At 46.9% G+C, this 18,717-nt stretch overlaps 2 protein-coding genes across 7 annotated transcripts in view; one reads left to right on the top strand and one right to left on the bottom strand.

Moving 5' to 3' along the window:
* The window catches only part of CDK12 (cyclin dependent kinase 12), a 322,745-nt gene extending 312,161 nt beyond the window's left edge, over positions 1 to 10,584 (bottom strand). For 5 of the 6 annotated variants that reach the window (XR_012231595.1, XR_012231597.1, XR_012231596.1 and 2 more), the window contains exons 1-2: positions 8,569 to 10,582; positions 706 to 1,563 (exon numbers count right to left, since the gene is read on the bottom strand). Coding sequence is in view for 2 of the 6 variants with exons in the window: in XM_073572557.1 (XP_073428658.1) it covers positions 706 to 1,563; positions 8,569 to 9,581 (1,871 nt within the window). In the remaining 4 variants the exon portion in view is untranslated. Of the gene's footprint in view, positions 1 to 705; positions 1,564 to 8,568 lie in introns of all 6 variants that reach the window. The other variant, XM_073572556.1, reaches the window with a different exon arrangement.
* A 122-nt stretch (positions 10,585 to 10,706) lies between these two features.
* MED1 (mediator complex subunit 1) overlaps positions 10,707 to 18,717 on the top strand; it is an 83,655-nt gene continuing 75,644 nt past the window's right edge. The window contains exon 1 of the mRNA XM_073572552.1: positions 10,707 to 10,936. Within this exon, the coding sequence (XP_073428653.1) occupies positions 10,803 to 10,936 (134 nt within the window). The 5' untranslated portion in view covers positions 10,707 to 10,802. The remainder of the gene's footprint in view (positions 10,937 to 18,717) is intronic.

The raw sequence follows: 18,717 nt of genomic DNA, 5'->3' as shown, positions 1-18,717 counted from the left end.
AGTGCTATAGCCATTTGGATAAGCTCTTACCCGAGGCGATTCGCTCAACCCTAGTTGCCACCACTAATGGACCTCTTTGGGTATCATTTATATGAATTCTTTATTAGATTTGTGCAATACTTGATCTATTATACAGCAGGCACACGTGGGCACAGCACTATCGAGCACTTCTTCACAGACTTACATGTGATGTGTATTGGTCTGTGATTCTGTATACCCAATTAAACATAAAACATTTAAAATTTATCCTTCAGTCATTCTCATCATCATATTTAAACCTTTGGTTCCCATATGATATGTAGTACAAAAAGATATTATTGGCAAGATATTTACTATTACAGTTACTGGCAGATGTCCCCTATTTTTTCTCAATACCTGTGGTGTCCCATTTGTTTGGTTTTAATTGTGCTGGTTACATGTAATAAATAAAATTTGTTATGATTTTCAATGACTTGCATTTCTTCGGTAAAATTACAACATGCTTGCAAAATAAGCAACTTAGAATTTTACCTCATCAAAATTCTGCACCGTTTTTAAGAAAGGAGGTATTTTTAATTCTATAACTTACTGCTCATTGCCTAGGTTACCGTCCGCCTCTGATAGACAAGAATTTATTTTTCTCCTGTATTCAGTATTAATGCCATGAAAGATCTAGGTCAACAATACAAGGAGACATTTTGTAACTGTACATATCTGTAGACTCACCTGTCCATGTCATCTTCTCCTAGTAATAACGGCGGGAGCGGCAATAAAGGAAGTGTAGAGGTTTTCAAGTGAGGGATAATTAAGTTAACCTGTGGCTTAGTAGTGGACACTGATGGCGGCTGGGAATTTGACTGAACGGATACAGTTGATGCCCGTGTGTGACTGGTGGGAGTCACTGAAGCAGCCACAATGGCAGGAAGGGGAAGGAATGTCATTGATGGTGGAGGAGGTAAAGGTGGAGGAGGCTGCTGAGCAACAGCAGGTGAAGGAGGAAGAGGCGGTAGTGGAGGAGGCGGTGAACATGTGGGTAAAGGAGGCTGGGGAGACTTCAAAGGAGGCAAAGGGGGAGGAATATCTTTTTCTTTCTCTTTGTCCGTCACTGCCTCTTTTGGCGTCAATACCTCTTCTTTGATGGGGGTACATTTATTTTCCTTAACTCCTTGAGTTTTGGTATCCTTATTTGATATCAAAGGTTTCTTTTCAATCTCCTCTGTTTTGATGGAAACAGATATTGTCTTGTCCACATTTGCTGTAACTGAAAGTTCTGTATCAGAAACAGATTTGTCCATTTTAAGAATTTTGGTTATCTTTTTGGCATCCATCATGGACAGGCCTTTCCCATCACCAGTCTCTCTTTTTATTAACGGACTGCCCTTTGGCTCTCTGCCTGCTGCTGCAGCAGCTAGTGCTCGCTCCTTTTTCTTGCGGCTAAGCTCTGCACCTAGACTGGAGTTTAGCGGGAGCCGAGCAGGTGAAATACTGGAATGGCGACTTCGAGACTGAGACTTCTTATTCTTTCGGGAAGATGATGATTTCCTTGAGTATATGGGACTCCTACTACGGGATTTGACAGACTTTCTGTAATGAAAAAAAATAAATAAATCATCAGCACTAAGTAAAACACAAAGGAAGTAGTTGCACATCAATTGTCAGATTTTAAACAATATTGTGAAAACTGCAGCAACCCACAATATGAAATCACTATGTATTTAATGTCAAGGAGGGTAAGGCTGGCCCAAAAAGCAAGGCGGGGTGGCGCTACCAGACTTTTTATACAACCTAGCGGGACAGCTTAGGGCAATTGACTCATGGATGCCAGATACTCCTCTGCCTAAGGCCAGGGTCAGATATGCAAGAAACGTGCACGAGTCAGGGCTGTGGAGTTGGAGTCGGAGTCGTGGAGTCGGAGCTCATTTTGGTGGAGTCGGAGTCGGTATAAAATGGACCGACTCCTAAAATATATAATAAATTGGGTACAGTAATTCAATGCAGGATGTGCTGAATATTTTTTCATAGGAGTTTGGGAAAGTTATGAAATGTCCTATAAATGGCTGTTATATTCCTGATCTAAGGCTACATTCACACACAGCGTTTTTCCTGTGTTTTTTGAGGATACGTTTTTCAGCTGCAAAAGCTGATCATCTTTTTAAAAAACTGCATCACCTGAAAGGTTTTTGAGCTCATAATGTTTTCAATAGCAAAAGCAGATTAGAAATCTGCTCTATCTATCCATTTATCCATATCTGTACCAAAAAGAATGAAAACCGGGTAGTACACCAATATATATTCTGTTCTATCTAAATATCTTGATTATTGGATCATAAAAATGATTAAATGTCTGAGGTTCACATTGTACTACAATAAATTTTTCACTTAAATATAAGCAATATATGTGGGAGTCGGAGTCGGAGTCGTGGAGTCGGTGTAAGGGAAATTGAGGAGTCTGAGTCGCAGGTTTGGATTACCGACTCCACAGCCCTGGCACGAGTCTCGCATGTCAAAACCCGGCACTGCGGCCAACACTTGGATCGGAACGTGTGGCTTCATGTATTTCTATGCAGCCGCACGCTCCAGTCCCGAGTGCCAGCGTAAGTGCCGGGTATTGACATGCGAGACTCGTGCGAGTTTCTCGCATGTCTGACCCCGGCCTAACTAAGAGAATCAAATGCCACAAGCGACAGGGACGAACTGTTTATTTCTGGCGACAGATAAATCAAACATTTTTAGGATGTTACTTCTTCTTAGGCTTGCCCGCACAATCTGGAGACAAGCTAAAAGAATAGTTGATTTCACTGAGGTTGTGGCAGAAATGCCACTCCTGCACAACACATACTTCCCTTCTCTACAAGAACATCCATTCTCTGCTTTCTGGAGCTCAAGAAATGTATTGAAAGTAAAATACTTATATACTCAAAATATTCTAATGTCTTTTGAAAAGCTACAGACTCAATACGCAGTCCCAAGAGCTCAATTCTTCAGGTACCTACAACTTAGGTCAGTGATCCAATTCTACATAGGTACAGGCACGCAGATATCTTCTCTCCCACTGATTGGCATACTTAAATCACAGGGAACATAAGGTCTTCTATCCACGCTATACACCTGTCTACTATCAGCAAACATGGACTCTACTTCTTTGGCGGTTAAGGGAAAATGGCAGCTCTTGATTCCTAACATTCAGAAGGACTGGGAGGAGATGCTGAGTCCTCAATCAAGGTTTCCCCATCAACTAACAACAAAATGACCCAATTACCATATATATAATCCATCAAGCATATCTTACACCAGCTAAATTAGCAAAAAAAAAATGTGTCGTTCTCAGAACTCGGAATGCCCGAAGTGTCATGAGCTAGAGGCCGACTTAATACACATGATGTGGAGGTGTCCAGTAATACATAAATTCTGGCAGGAGGTTACAATCTTTAGGGCTGCGAGCTATGGTGTTCAAGCAGCTTTTTTTTTTTTTTTTTAACGGCCAATTTATGCCTCTGTACAGTTTCATCTGGAAGCTGGATATTAAGTGCCAGAAACTAAATTATATTCAGTCAAGTAAAAGTAGAACAGATTTTCCGGATCATAATTTTTTTTGGCATTAAATATACAGTATCACTCAATTAAAAGAGCTGTAAACTGTAAGCGCAAATAGTTTTTTTTAGGAAATGCTCCTTCCTTGGAGAGTTTTGGGTGTTTTTTTTTTTTTTTTTTTTTATTTCTTGAGTAAACCATTCTTTGAAGCTTTTTAAACATTTTTCCCTGAAGCATTTTAGTAGTTTTTCCTTAAAGGGAACCTGTCATCAGTTTTGGCAGATATAAGTTACAGCCATCACCTTTCAGGGCTGCTATACACCATTCTACAATACTGTATATCTGCCCCCAACCCGACCTGTAAGAGAAGAAAAATAACTTATTAAACTCACCTGCGGGGCAGTCCAGTCCAAGGGGTGTCACTCTTCTTGGTCTGGAGCCTCCCATCTTCATGTGATGCCGTCCTCCTGCTTGCTGTGTGTCGTGCCCCTGCGTAGGTGTACTTCTCTGCCCTGCTGAGGGCAGAGCAAAGTACTGCAGTGCACAGGTGCAGGTCAAAGAGCTCTGATGCCTGCGCACTGCAGTACTTTGCTCTGCCCTCAACAGGGCAGAGAATTACGCCTACGCAGGAGTGCGATGTCGGGGAGACTGTGTGGATGAGGCAGGGACGGGTCATCTACATGACGCAAGAAGGAGGACGGCATCGCAAGAAGATGAGAGGCGCCGAACCAGCAACACCCCTCAGACCGGACCACCCCGCAGAAGAGTATAATAAAAGTTACTTTTCTTCTCTTCCAGGTCTGGTTGGGGGCAGTTATACAGCATTATAGAATGATGTATTATCAGCCCTGAAAGGTGATGGCTGTAACTTATATTGGCCAAAACTGATGACAGGTTCCCTTTAAGGGTGCTTTCACATTCAGCTTTTCTCCATGTTTACAGGACCTGTTGGGGCCTGCATCTGAACCCCCATCCAAAATGGGATTTGGACGTTTGCACCGACAGGGTCACAGACTATAATGGTACTGGCAAAGCAAAAGTGCGCTCTGCCATCCATAATTTTCGGGCACATAAGCCTACTGGAGACAGACACCCAGATGCAGGCTGCTATGTCTAGAGTGTCCGCCTTCAGTATACACCCGATAACAATGCACGCCAGAGTGCACGTTCGATCTGCTGGCACCATTATAATCTATAGCCCTCTTTTCAAGGGGGGATTCAGAAGCAAGCACCGACTGGACCCATAAACATGAAGGAAAGCGCAAAGTGAAAGCACCTCAAGTGGTTTTTTTGCAGCTTTTTGACTGGACAGCTCCTATTTAGGAGATTATTTCATCAGGAGCTACTTCAAAGATGTGATCTGCGATTTATTTTCTGCCCCTGACGTTTTTCAAAACTCGAACAAGTAAAAAAGCTGAAAAGACTAAACATGTACAAAAAGCAATATGGTTTACAGTAAAAATTAATAGGAAGAGTCTCAAGAGTTTTTGAAGAACTTTTTAAGGCTTCTTCAAAGCGGACATGCCCCAAAAATTCCGTGTGCACACATCGCATGGATACGTGCAAATTTCCCCTGCGTTTTGACACCTGGACAATGGAGAAGGTGTCAAACCGCAGCAGAATCAGCAGAAAGAATTGACATGCTGCGGATTTAAAACTGCGGAAAAATCCGCAGCATGTGCACTGCGGATTTTAAAAGCAATTGGATAACATTGTACTGTACTCTGCTTGCGGACCCGCAGAGGCAAATCTGCTGCGGATCCGCAGCAGAATCCGCACCGTGTGTACATGCCCATACTGCGGCTCGAAAATCTTCCACAGCATAAAACAGAAGCACAGTGGGCATGGGTTTTATAGAAATCCCATCCACTGAGCTTGTAACCTAGGATGCAGCATTTTAGATACAGCGCAGGCTAGCTGCGTCCAAAACGCAACTTGTTGCGTTCCAGTGCAATCGGCGGGAGCATCAAAACAACGCATCCGCATACATCCGCATGTCCTGCGTACCCAATGTTCACGATAGGTACGCAGGACGCATGCAGAAGTATGCGGAAGTAGGCGGAGCTTAACGGAGGAAGTACGCAGCCCTCCGCAAAGCCCCGAACGCTAATGTGAACTTAGCCTTACACACATAAATCGCACACTCACTACCAATTATACAACCCAAACCTGATGTTAACTACTCTCCCTCTCTTTCTACAGCCTCATTCAACCATCTGTGTTTTACACTTCTGAAAAGAAAAAAAATGGTATGCATGTCATAAGTGTTAGGTCAGTGTTTTTCACTTACGGATAAAATAAATATTTTTTTCTACACATTGCAATGCTAAACACGGATAGCACAAGGATGCTGCCATCTGTGTGTTTATCATGGCACTTATCTGTGCTGTCAGAAAAAAAACGTACGTCTCCATGGGTTTTGCACGAACACATGGTCAGTGTAAAAATATGAACATGTGAACTGAACCATAGACTATAATTGGTAGATGTTGTATCCATGAAAAACACAGATAGAACACGTACATCAAACACATGTCTGAAGGAGGCAGAAGAGCTTTTAGTTGGCAACAGATGATCAAGAGAAAAAAAGTCCAAACAGGGCTCCTCCGCAGATACAGCATGAATCTTCTTTTCAGGTCAGTAGAAGCTGTGAGAAGGAAATAAGATAGGGCACTCTGCCTCTACTATAAATGAAAAGGTGCCCCCCAACCCGCTCTTCTGACTTGTGTAGTGGTCATTCTGAATAGACAGGTGACAGAACACCCATGACTTTCTCATTTCAATTTTAAGAGCAGTCCACAGCCAAGCTAGAATTGAGCAAAGCGACTTGCAGGAACCTGATCAAGCGGCCACGTCAGTATTCCACAACTGCTGGACAAGAGTCTGGTGAACGTCCTACCACCTGCCGACATGCTGAGTGCCTCTTCTGATTAAGGCAAGGTTCACATAGCGTTATGGCAGTCCATTTAATGGATTGCGTTACAAAGCGGCATTAAGGCGATGTAACGCATCCGTTAACGCTGCCATAACCGAGCGCATCGCTAACGCATGTCATAAGTGGCATGCGTTAGCGATGTGCCGTCATTCTGTGACGGACCCTCGGACGCGGTCTGCAGCGTTCGAGGGTCCGTCACTGCTAGCACAGATGAAGCATCTGCGCCAACGCGATCAGAATATTAGAGTAGCGTTAGCGCAGTCCGTTTAATGCATGCGTTGAACGGACTGTAATAACGCTATGTGAACCTGGCTTAATAGATGTTGCACCGCAAAGTCATGATATTGTGGGGCCTACTAATCAGAAGAGGTGCACAGGAGTCCAGAAGGTAGTAGAAAGTTTTCAAAACTCTTTTTTGGCTGCCGTGGAGAACTGATGTGGCCACTGGACTTTTGTCCTTGCAAACTCTAAGCCCGGGTGCACAGTCAATAATCGGCAGCGCTTTGGACGCAGCACATGTCCGCTGTGTCCAAAGTGCTGCCGGTTTTTGAACGCAGGTGATTCCGCATGTGTCCACTGAACCGTACAGAATCACCACGTTTAATCCATTGTATGGGTGAAATTTATCTTGGGGTGACTCGCGTCTCTGCAAGACAAATTGACATGCAGCGGCCTGGAAAGACACGACACATGTCCTTCTCTGCGGGTGTCGTTGCACGCATAGTGGACATGGGATTTCTTGAAATCTCATCAACTATGCTGTAACATCGGGCCACTACGTGTTGGATGCTGCGTACACGTCCAAACCGCAACGTTTACTGACAGTGGGAAAATACCCTAGCTGCCAGGAGATCAAGGTTTGGCTGCAGAAAATACCACAGCAAAAAAGCAAAGTGTGAACAAAGCCTAAGCAATATACTTTCACTTCCTAAGAAGAAAAAGAGATTCACCTATGTGCAGCCACCTCTCCATTCATGGCAATAGTCTGTAGATGTACCATAATTATCCATACGAAACAACCCATTTAAAAGGGGTTGTCTGAACAGAGCTCTTTGCCAGGGGAAGCCACTGCCAGCCAAGTCTTATCTTAACGAGCTGAAAAATCAAGGTGCACACTTGACTAAATGTCCAATTTCCCTGAAACAGTTGCTGCAAGGGAAATGTTGTATGACAAGGCAGCCATCCAGATGAAAGGCTGTCCATGTAATTCAACGATGACTCTACATTTACAGGAGACCCTCCCATATATTGTCCATGTCCCCCAATATTGCACACCCATAGCAAGACCCTAAACTGGATCTCTAAGGGTATGTGCACACGTGGATTTTTGGCTCTGCGGATTTTGTAGAGAAAACGCTGGTAAATCCGCAGGACAAAGTCCTGCGGTTTATCTGCGGTTTTAGACCTCATAATGGATGAGGTGTAAAACTGCAGCGTTTCTGCACCAAACAATTGACATGCTGCGTTTTGAAAACCGCAGCAAAAACCGCACGGAAAAAAACGCAGCATGTGCACAGCTTTTTTTTTATTTCCATAGGAAATAAAGGTACTGTACAACGCAGCAGAATCTGCTGCGTTTCTGCAGAGCCAAAACCGCTGCGGAAACGCAGCAGAAACCGCAAAGTCTGCACATACCCTTAGGGTATGTGCACATGCTGCGGATTCTGCTGAGGATCCGCAGCGGTTTTGGCCCTGCGGATCCACAGCAGTTTCTGCTGCGGTGTATAGTACCATTATAATCAATGAAAAATGAAAACCACAGTGCAGACAGTGCGGATTTTTCAGCGCGGATTTGCTGCAGTTTCAAAACTGCAGCACGTCAAGTCTTTGTGCGGATTCCGCTGCGGTTAGGCACCTGCTCCATGGCAGATGTCAAACCGCAGACTAAACCGCAGAAAAACTGCAGATAAACCGCAGGTCTTTTGACCTGTGGATTTACCTGGGGTTTGCGGAAAAATCTGCAGCACAATCCGCAGCGGGTGCACACACCCTAAGGGATTCTTAGTGGGCCCCCTTCCTGTTCTATATCTTACTATACTTATAGACAATTTCTCAGAATGAAAGTGCAAGAAATAGAATAAAAATGGAAGTAAAATCAGAATAAGCTAGAAAGAGAAGGTCACCTGGGTAAAGGACTCCGGCTGACTGAGCGCTTGGACACAAAAGGGCTGCTGGACCGCCTGCGTCCGTATGGACTTGGAGATCTCCCACTGTAAGATCCACTTCCTCTTTCATAGCTAGATGATCTCCTCCTGTAAGGGCTGACCGAACGCTGCCTCCTGCTGTATGGGCTGGGGGAACGTGTGTTAGTCTGATAAGCAGAGGGCTCTTTGTAGTTCGGGCTGTCTACGCTTTTCTTGTATGATTCAATGTAGTTACTGGAGCCATGGGAACGAGGTGGGCTTCCATCATAGTCCTGCCCACCTGATGCATCAGAATGACTGTCATCCTGTTTTGGGCTGCTGCCATATTTTCTACGTGGACTTCGCCCTTTCCTCTTGGGGCTCTCAGAAGTTTTGTAACGCTTAGAAGAGTCCTTTCTGCGGTGGCTTTTAGTTCGCTCCTTGTGTCCCGATTTAACTTCCCGCTCTCTACGGGATTTCTCTCTGTGCATCTTTGACACTCTGACCTCTTTGTTCGCGGACTTCGAGCCGCGTCCATGCTCTTCTGGTTCCTCAACCACCCGTTTGGTCACACTTGACGTCCTTTCTTTAGAGCTCATCACCTTGTTCACAGTGGTCTCCTGGCTTTTCTCAGGTTTACGTTCCCTTTCTAACTGTTTACTCTTGGCCAACTCTTTGACCTTCTTGTGCTGATGGCGGTGGCGTGATTTATGAGCCTTTTCGCTCCCTCTACGCTCATCGCTGTCTCTTTTCTCTGGCTTAGAAGAGACGTCATCTGAGAAGGTGTCGGAATCTGAGCTTATGTCGTCATATTCCACCAGCTTCAGCGTCGTCGTAGGCATCAAAGGCTCAAGCGACACTAGGGAATCTCGGAGATATTTTGACTTATGCCGTTTGTGTTTTGCACCTAATTGTTGACGGTCCTTGTTGTTGCTGCTCCCACTGCTTTGCGGCATGTTAGATGCAGGCCCTCCGCTATCCTTCTTGTTCCCATGCCGCACTGGGTTTGGCATTCCTCTGCCGAAAAAAAAGGGGGGGAGGGGGGAGGGGAGAACCCCACAAAAATGCAATAAGTTTCCTTGGCAAAGTTTTGCCAAGTTACAAGGCGGCACCGTCCTTGGTCACGTGGCTTCTGCCCGCATTCACAGGAGCGGCACTAGTGCGGCATAGAGGTGGCGTGTCGTCAGCGGCAGATATCAGGTGAGACGACTACCCTCCCTCCATATAACAAGGTCTTTCCACAAGTTTCTATGCTATAACGGCGTGCTCGTTGTCCCTGGACGGGATGGAGGCGCAGGCCGCTCAAATTATAGGTCACAGTCTGAAGATGTTCATTGGGTCAGGAGGTCTCACCCAGACCCATAGTCCATGGAGCAGACCGTACACGTCTGTACAGAGGGTGTGCAGCGCCTCCTACAGGAGCCTTACTCCATGGTGTCAGCCCCTGGTGGCAGAGGATGAGGGGCTCCTCACATTGGGGTGGCCGCAGGCGGAGCCCTCTCCTCAGGTTCCTGTCTGACTTCCCTGACAGAGGAGAGGCGTGCAGGCCTTCTGTGTGCTCTTGGCTGTCAGCACGGTGCGGCCTCCCCTCACCGCTCAGCACTCGGTCACAGCACGGGGCTCCTCCAGTCACAAAGTGCCGGTAACGGGGAACGAAGCTCGCGGGATTCCGGCGGGAATAGATAGTTTCTCCCCCGAAAGAAACGGCCGCCTTGCGTGTCCACAGGCAGCGGTGTAACCCCTTCTCCTCCAAATCTCGCGACAGCTGAGCTTCCCTCAGGTAACGGCCTCTATCCAAATCTCGCGAGTCCTCGCCGTCCTCTTTCTCTGACACCGCGAGAGTTCGAACCAAATCCAACCGCTCATCCTGCGCCTGGCGAGCAGTGCGGCCTGCTCTCGCGAGATGCCATTTCCTGCTTGCGGCACATGGTGGCTTTCTCGCGAGGACGGGGCGTGATTACTTTTTTTTTCCTTCTTCTTCTTCTTTGAACATCAGAACTTTATTAAATCGTGTTTCTTGCTGATACTGGTCACGTGTTACGCTTTCAATCACAGACAGTGGAGTAGTAACCATGTGAAAGTAAAGGAAAAGTCAGCTGACAAGATGGCAGCAGCTGCTGGTCATAGAGGCTGCATTATTACCAGTGGCTGCCGGGCGTTAAAGGGGTTGTCTGGGGAAAACAAGTTCTCCTCCTATACCTCATAGATCAGTGGGGATCTGACCGATCCTGTTGATGTGGATGAGAGGTGCGCACGCCGGACCGCTGCGCCGAGAATTCCCTAGAGGACTGCCGAGCGCTCAGCTTTTCCCCATAGAGAATGAATGGAGAAATGGTCGATCATGCATACTGCCGATCCATTTTAACAGGTAAAAGTTCCCAGTTCTGCCAATACCTATTGGCAGACCCCACCAATCAGTAAGGCTGGTTTCACATTTGCGCTTTTGTGCGCAGCGCATCGTGCGCACTGTGCACCTATGTTTAACATGACGTGCGCATGGTCTTGCGCACACTTGCGTTTTCGTGCGCATGCGTTTTTTTGTTTCGCGCCAGACGCAACATGTTGCATTTTTTGGTGCGCCCTGTCTCAGCAAAAAAACGCATGCGCACGGAATGCGCAAAAACAACACATTGAAGTCTATGGGAACGCATGCGTGCGCATGGTCTTGCGCACGGTTGCGTTTTTTTGCGCATGCGTTTTTGAGTTTAAAAAGTCTAGAATGTTCTTTAGACAATGGAAAAAATGACACACCTAAAAACGCATGTGCAAACGCATGTAAAACGCAAGCAACGCTGCGTTTTTTTGACGCATCAGCGTGCGCATGACGTTAAAAAAAGCGCGTTTGTTTTGCGTTTTTCTTTGCGTTTTTTATGCGCCCGATGCGCTGCGCAAAAAAACGCTAATGTGAAACTAGCCTAAGCAATTCCCTATCCTCTTGTTTTCACTGGACAACCCCTTTAACTGCAGCTATACCTAAAGTGGCAAAACCCTGCGAGACCTCTCTGGTGCTCTGACAGCACAACACCCTGTTTTATGGAGCTTGGAAGAGATGCTACTGACAAGAAGGAGCTGCTCTTTGTACAGTTAGAAGCAATTGTCTCTGCTTTTCACACACAGACCAGCAGATCCCTGCAGCACATCCCTGCAGCACACTGGTTACCACTGGGGTCCTGGGATCAAATCCCACCAAGGGAAACATCTGTAAGGAGTGTGAGTGTATATTCGCCCTGAGTTTACCTAAGTTTCCGCCCACACTGTGAAGTCATACTGATAGGGAATTTATACTATGAGCCCCAATGGGGACTGTGATGATAATGTCTGTAAAGTGCTGTGGGGATTAATGGTGCTATATAAGGGAGATAAAATCCTGCAAGAATACGTATCTCTACGATATGCCCTGTCTCTGTTATAAAGAATTTATAAATTTTCACGTATATGAAATTAATGGCTGCTTATATGGAAAGGTGATCGTGGAGGACGTGCGCCGGATAACGAAAAGTGCTCAAGATGGGGTACTCCACTGGGAGCCACACGAGAAGAGAATTCTACCTTAGGTTTATTGGATATCTTCTAACAGGAGACAATTCACTTAAAATTCTGCAGAATAGCTATGTGCAACCTTGGGCTTTTAGGACTCGCTGCCACCTTCCAACCTCTCAGGCAGAGCCTGATCTTGTGCCATCCCTCACAATCTCCTCTGCAAGACACAACTCACTTCCTCATGATAATTTCATCTCATAGGTGGCTAGTCTTGCACGTCCGAGGCAGCCACAGAGGCATCCTTCCCTCGGGATTCCTAGCTTCTACATAAGGGCTCGTTCCTCAGCTAGCAGTTACACGTTGCTTTGGCATGTGCCACTTCTACCTCACCCCAAATGGAGGAAAAAATCAGGGTAAATACACATGGGAAAGTCCTTTCACACTAAGGCTCTGATTTATCATGGTGTTTACGCCAGAATTCTGAAGTAAAACACATTAAATAGGTTGCAGAAGTTGCACATAATTTCTTTTCTTTTCGGGCAGCTCCCTCAAATTGGGTGTAGCTGGGGAGGAGCCGGGCGCTACAGGTCGTGACAATACCAGCCTGACAAAATCATTCTAAGTGGTGGCAATCCATACGCCAGAAATGTTACTCCAGTTCTGCTGAGGCACACTGTCAAGGGGTCCTTCTCCGATACCATACAATCAGCAGAGCGAGGGAAGTTTGAACAATCCCAAGACCTTTATTATAGGCAAAACTAAAAGGTCCATAAACAATCCACCACTTGTGTATACTAATAGATCACAGACTGAATATGAGTCAACAGTATGATGCAGCAGCAAAAAAGGCAAATGCAATTCTAGGATGTATTAACAGAAGCATACAGTCTAGATCACGTGAAGTCATTATTTCCCTCTACTCCTCTTTGGTCAGACCTCATCTGGAATATTGTGTCCAGTTTTGGGCACCACATTTTAAAAAAGACATCAACAAACTGGAGCAAGTTCAGAAAAGAGCGACCAGAATGGTGACCGGGTCTGCAAACCCTGTCTTATGAGGAAAGGTTGCAGGATTTGGGAATGTTTAGTTTGCAAAAGAGAAGACTGAGAGGAGACTTAATAGCTGTCTACAAATATCTAAAGGGCTGTCACATTGTAGAAGGATCATCTTTATTCTCATTTGCACAAGGAAAGACTAGAAGCAATGGGATGAAACTGAATGGGAGGAGACACAGATTAGATATTAGAAAAAACTTTTTGACAGAGTGATCAATGAGTGGAACAGGCTGCCACAAGAAGTGGTGAGTTCTCCTTCAATGGAAGTCTTCAAACAGAGGGTGGACAGACATCTGACTTGGATGATTTAGCGAATCCTGCTTTGAGCAGGGGGTTGGACCAGATGTTCCAGGAGGTCCCTTCCAACTCTATGATTCTATATCTGTGATCTGATGTCTTATTCCAGAGAAATCCACATACCCTGAGAATCTGCTTCAAGAGATTATGTTAAATTAATGGGGCGTTACCAGCGTGAGACATGTAGATCAGGAGAAAAGGCCGTCAGTCATTACATCTCTCACATTGGTAGGGTCCGCATTCATTTAACCCCTTTTATGACCTTGGATGTATAGGTACGTCCAAGGTCGCCTCCCCCTGTTTGACATGGGCTCCAGCGATGAGCCAGCAACATTTCCGGCACACGTCAGCTGACATGTGCCCCTAACAGCCGCGGGTGGAATCGCAATCCACCTGCCGATGTTGTCATGTTAAATGTCTCTGTAAATCTCTGACAGAGGCATTTAACATGATCACGCCAGAAGCGCGTCACAATCCTCGCCCACACATTGCCTGTGTCACATGACCGGGGATCGCCAATGTTTTTGCATGACAACCCGGGGTCTGCAGGAGCCCTGCTATGAGTAGCCTATTGAAGCTAGTAAAATGTAAAACAAAAAAATTAAAAAAATGTAAAAGTTTAAATTACCCCCCATTTGCTCCATTCAGAATAAAACAATAAAAAATACACATATATGGTATCGCCACTTTCAGAATTGCCTGATCTATCAATATATAAAACGAATTAATCCAATCGGTAAACGTCGTAACGAGAAAAAAATCAAATCAACAGAATTACGGGTTTTGGTCACAGCAACATTGTATTAAAATGCAATAACGGGTGATCAAAAGATCATATCTACACAAAAATGGTATCAATAAAAACATCAGCTCAGCACGCAAAAATTTTTTTTTGTTTACAAACTATATGGATTTTTTTTCACCACTTAAAGGGAATCTGTCACCCTTTTTTGCCCTATTAGCTGCCGGCATTGACATATGTAACCGATGTAACCTGAAAGAGAAGAAAAACATGTTATATTGTACTCACCGAGATGGGCGGTCGGATCTGATGGGTGTCACCGTCCGGTCCGGCGCCTCCCGTCTTCATGCGATGACGTCCTCTTCTCCCGTCCTGAAATGGCTCCGGCGCAGGCGCATTGCTCTGCCCTGTTGAGGGCAGAGTCCTGCAGTGCACAGGCGTCGGGAGAGGTCTGGCGCCTGCTCACTGCAGAATTCTGCTCTACCCTCAACAGGGCAGAGCAATGCGCCGGAGCCATTTCAGGACGGGAGAAGAGGACGTCATCGCATGAAGAAGGGAGGCGCCGGACCGGACGTGACACCCATAGGACCGGACTGCCCTCCTCGGTGAGTATAATATAATGCGTTTCTCACCCATGACAGCACCACGGAGAGAAGGGGTCCGCCCATCAAGGACAGGAACCTACAGATAAAAAGGCGGCACCTCTCCTCCGCCCCCAGTTGGGTTCCTGTCCTTGACGGGTGACCCGTGGAACCAGCAGCGGCAGCAGCTTACCCAGTAGAAGAGGAGTCCAGGGCCGTTCCGTTCGCAGTCCTGGCAGCGGGGAGGCCCCTGTCATGGCGGGGTCGGTACCTGAAGCCACCACCGCTGTAGCTGAGGGGCTATACAGGGTGAGCGGGCGGGAGAGGACCGAGTCGCCGCTCCGGAAAGGAGAATGGGGCTGGGGGACGCCGGCATACGCGCGGGCAGCGCCGTGGTACAGAGGTGTACCAAGATGGCGCTGCCCCGGAAATGAAGGGACGACTTCCGAGTCCCCGCGGTCGGCGCATGCGCATTGCGCGCTCCCCGGGGCACAGCGGTGCAGGCTGGGAGAAGGAGGTGATGTTACGGCCGGGAAATTCGAAAGGAGAACGCTGGAGTTGTTCCATGCTGGAAGCGTCCTGTGAGCATGGAGGACAGCGACCAGCACAAGGAGCAGCCAATGCAGCAGCCTAAACAGTAGCAGCACAGGCAACATCACCATCGCCGGTAAAAGGAAAAGGTCGGGCGCAAAGGCCGGTCCAGTAGCCACTCAACGCAGCGGAGCAAATCGACTGCGAGGAGCAAGTCACCTTCCATGGATCAACTTGTGAGGGATTTGAATCCACCTCCCGAACCGGTACCTGCAACCGCGCATACGGGTAAGTGATCTACGTGAATGTTCCCCACTGTAATAGACTTCTTTCCCTTATTAGGGAAAGAAGAAAGAAAAAAACAAAGAACAGGGAATGCCCCACCTGTAACAACCCGCTACCGGCTTCCTGGGATAAAAAAAACTCTGCGACTCCTGCATACAGGAAGTTCTCTGTGATGAAACCCCGGATTACGCCTCAGATCTAAGAGCGGTAATCACAGTAGTAGGCTCCCAGTCAGAAGTTTCGTCGTCAGGGGAAGTTACCTCCCACCGACTCGTCATCCTCAGACGAGGAAACAGAGGTTCATCATTGTTTTCCCCTGGATGAGGTGGACACGTTAGTAAAAGCAGTAAGGTCTACCATGGGGGTAGCAGACCCTCGACCCGATAGATCAGTCCAGGACATAATGTTCGGGGGACTGGGCCAAAAGAGACGCAGAGTATTTCCATTAAATGAGAATGTACAGGGCCTGATAAAAAAGAATGGGAGAGACCAGATAGGAAGACCTCCAAGGTTCCCTCCCTTAAAAGAAAATACCCATTTGACGAGGAGGCGTCCACGTCCTGGGACAAAGCCCCGAAGCTAGACGTGGTGGTCGCAAAGGCCTCAAGGAAATTTGCACTCCCCTTTGAGGATATGGGTACTCTAAAGGACCCTTTAGACAAAAAAGCTGATACTTTCCTCAAGGGCACTTGGGAATCAGCAGGAGGAAATCTTAGGCCAGCAATAGCGGCAACTTGTACCTCCAGAGCCCTCATGGTATGGGTGGACCGACTAGAGAGGCAGCTAAGGGAAGGTACACTCAGAGAGAAAGTCCTGGAATCCATGCCAGTCATAAGAGGAGCGGCGGCCTTCTTAGCCGACTCATCAGCTGACTCAGTAAGGTTGTCATCCAAAGCGGCAGCCCTGGCAAACGCAGCCCATAGAACGCTGTGGCTTAAATGCTGGCCAGGAGACTTACAAACTAAGATGAAGCTGTGCGCCATCCCTTGTGAAGGGAAATTCCTATTCGGGGAAACGCTGGATGACAGCCTCCAAAAGGCAGGGGATAAAAAGAAGGGATTCCCAAATCTAGGCCCTATGGGCTTTAAAAGGTCTTTTCGAAACAAAAAGTTTTTTCAGAGGAGACCCCCGAGAGAACAAAAATGGGACGACAGAAGAAGGGACAGGGGGTTCTTCTTCGGTAACACGTCCCGAGACAAAAAACCCTCGAAGTGACTGTTTGCCCAGGGTGGGAGGGAGACTAAGCTTTTTTCTCCCAGCCTGGAGGAGAATATCGAACAACCCCTGGTTATTAAATCTGATAGGGTCAGGGCTGAGGATAAACTTCCTCTCTCTCCCACCTCAAAAATATGTGGTGACCCCACTAAGATCATCAATAAAGGAACAAGAAGCCCCCAAAAAAGAGGTCCTAAGCCTATTGAACAAAAGAGTCCTCCAGGAGGTTCCCCCGCGGGAGAGAGAGGCAGAGGGTTCTACTCGCCTCTCTTTTTAGTAACCAAACCGGACGGTACCTTCCGGACAATAATAAATCTAAAGAGGCTGAACGATTACGTCAAAAATGAAAAATTCAAAATGGAGTCGATCAAGTCAACCATCAAAATTCTCTCTCCACATTGCTTCATGGTAGTATTAGACCTCAGCGATGCCTACTATCACGTTCCCATCCACAAAGACTCCCAAGAATACCTCAGACTTGCGGTCTCCATAGGAGGCGAAATTAGGGAGTTTCAGTACAGGGCCCTGCCATTCGGGATTTCGGTAGCCACGCGTATCTTCACGAAACTAGTGGCAGATATGATGGCTCACTTAAGAGAACAAGATGTTTTAATAGTCCCATATCTGAACGACTTTTTAATAGCGAGCGACTCGGCCAAAAGATGCAGGGAACAGGGGGACAGAGTGATGGACACTCTAAAAAACCTCGGCTGGCTCCTAAACCTGAAAAAATCAAGGCTGGAGCCCAGAAAAGTCCAGGAGTTCCTAGGCCTGACACTGGACTCAAACACCCAGGAGTGTTACCTGCCAGACCACAAAAAGGAGAGGATCGCCCAGATGGTAGCAAGAGCGACACAGAACCCTTCCATGACGCTAAGGGAAGCAATGTCACTATTACGGTCCCTCTCCGCTTGCCTGCCGGCGGTCCAGTGGGCACAGCTACATACGAGAGATCTCCAATGGGATGTTTTAGCCAACCAGTCAGCTTTAAGAGGTCACTTGGAAGGAAATGTCACACTAGACTCCAAAACTATTCGTTCCCTAGCTTGGTGGGGAAACAGAAACAACCTGTCCAAAGGGATTCCCTGGGTGATAAAAGTCACACACATAATCACCACGGATGCCAGTCCCAAGGGATGGGGAGCACATATGAGCAACAGGGTGGCTCAGGGGGAATGGGGAGGTCAGGAACTAGAAGCCTCCTCAAACCAAAAGGAACTGTTGGCAGTAGGCTACGCCCTAACACACTTTCTACCAATATTAAAGGGACATCATGTCCGCATACTTTCGGACAATCGAGTGACGGTGGCCTACATAAATCTTCAGGGGGGAACCAGGTCCCGAATACTAATGAACACATCCTCCGAAATATTCACGCTAGCCGAGAAAAACCTACTATCCCTCTCTGCATTACACATACGGGGAGCAGAAAACCAGACAACAGACTTCCTAAGTCACACCCAGCTACATCAAGGGGATTGGGTTCTAAAACAGTCCATTTTTCGGAAAATCGTAAAAATGTGGGGAACCCCGGACATGGATCTGTTTGCCGACCACAAAAACAAAAAAGTAGAAGCATTTTGTTCCCTAGACCCCAGGGGGAATCCCCGGACCCTGGATGCGTTTATGCTTCCATGGACGCAGGGCCTAATGTATGCCTTTCCACCACCCATTCTCATTCCGGCAGTCATAAGGAAAGTCGGAGAAGACAGGGCACAAATGATACAAATAGCCCCGTTTTGGCCAAAAAGAACTTGGTTTTCCTGGCTGAGGATTCTGTCAATAACCGACCCCTGGGTTCTACCAGATCTCCCCGACCTTCTGTCCCAAGGTCCCGTGTTACACCCTCGGGCAGTGAACCTCCATTTAACAGCATGGAATTTGAAAGGGCACTGCTGAGGGGGTTCTCAGAAAACCTGGTTTCAACGCTACAAAAGAGTAGGAAACCGATCACAACCAGAG

The sequence above is a fragment of the Dendrobates tinctorius genome, unplaced genomic scaffold (genome assembly GCF_039654945.1).
Source record: "Dendrobates tinctorius isolate UK_male_01 unplaced genomic scaffold, ASM3965494v1 ptg000032l, whole genome shotgun sequence".
NCBI lineage: Eukaryota > Metazoa > Chordata > Amphibia > Anura > Dendrobatidae > Dendrobates > Dendrobates tinctorius.
Note: the sequence above shows the minus strand (reverse complement) of the source record. Positions and strands in the feature narration are given on the sequence as shown.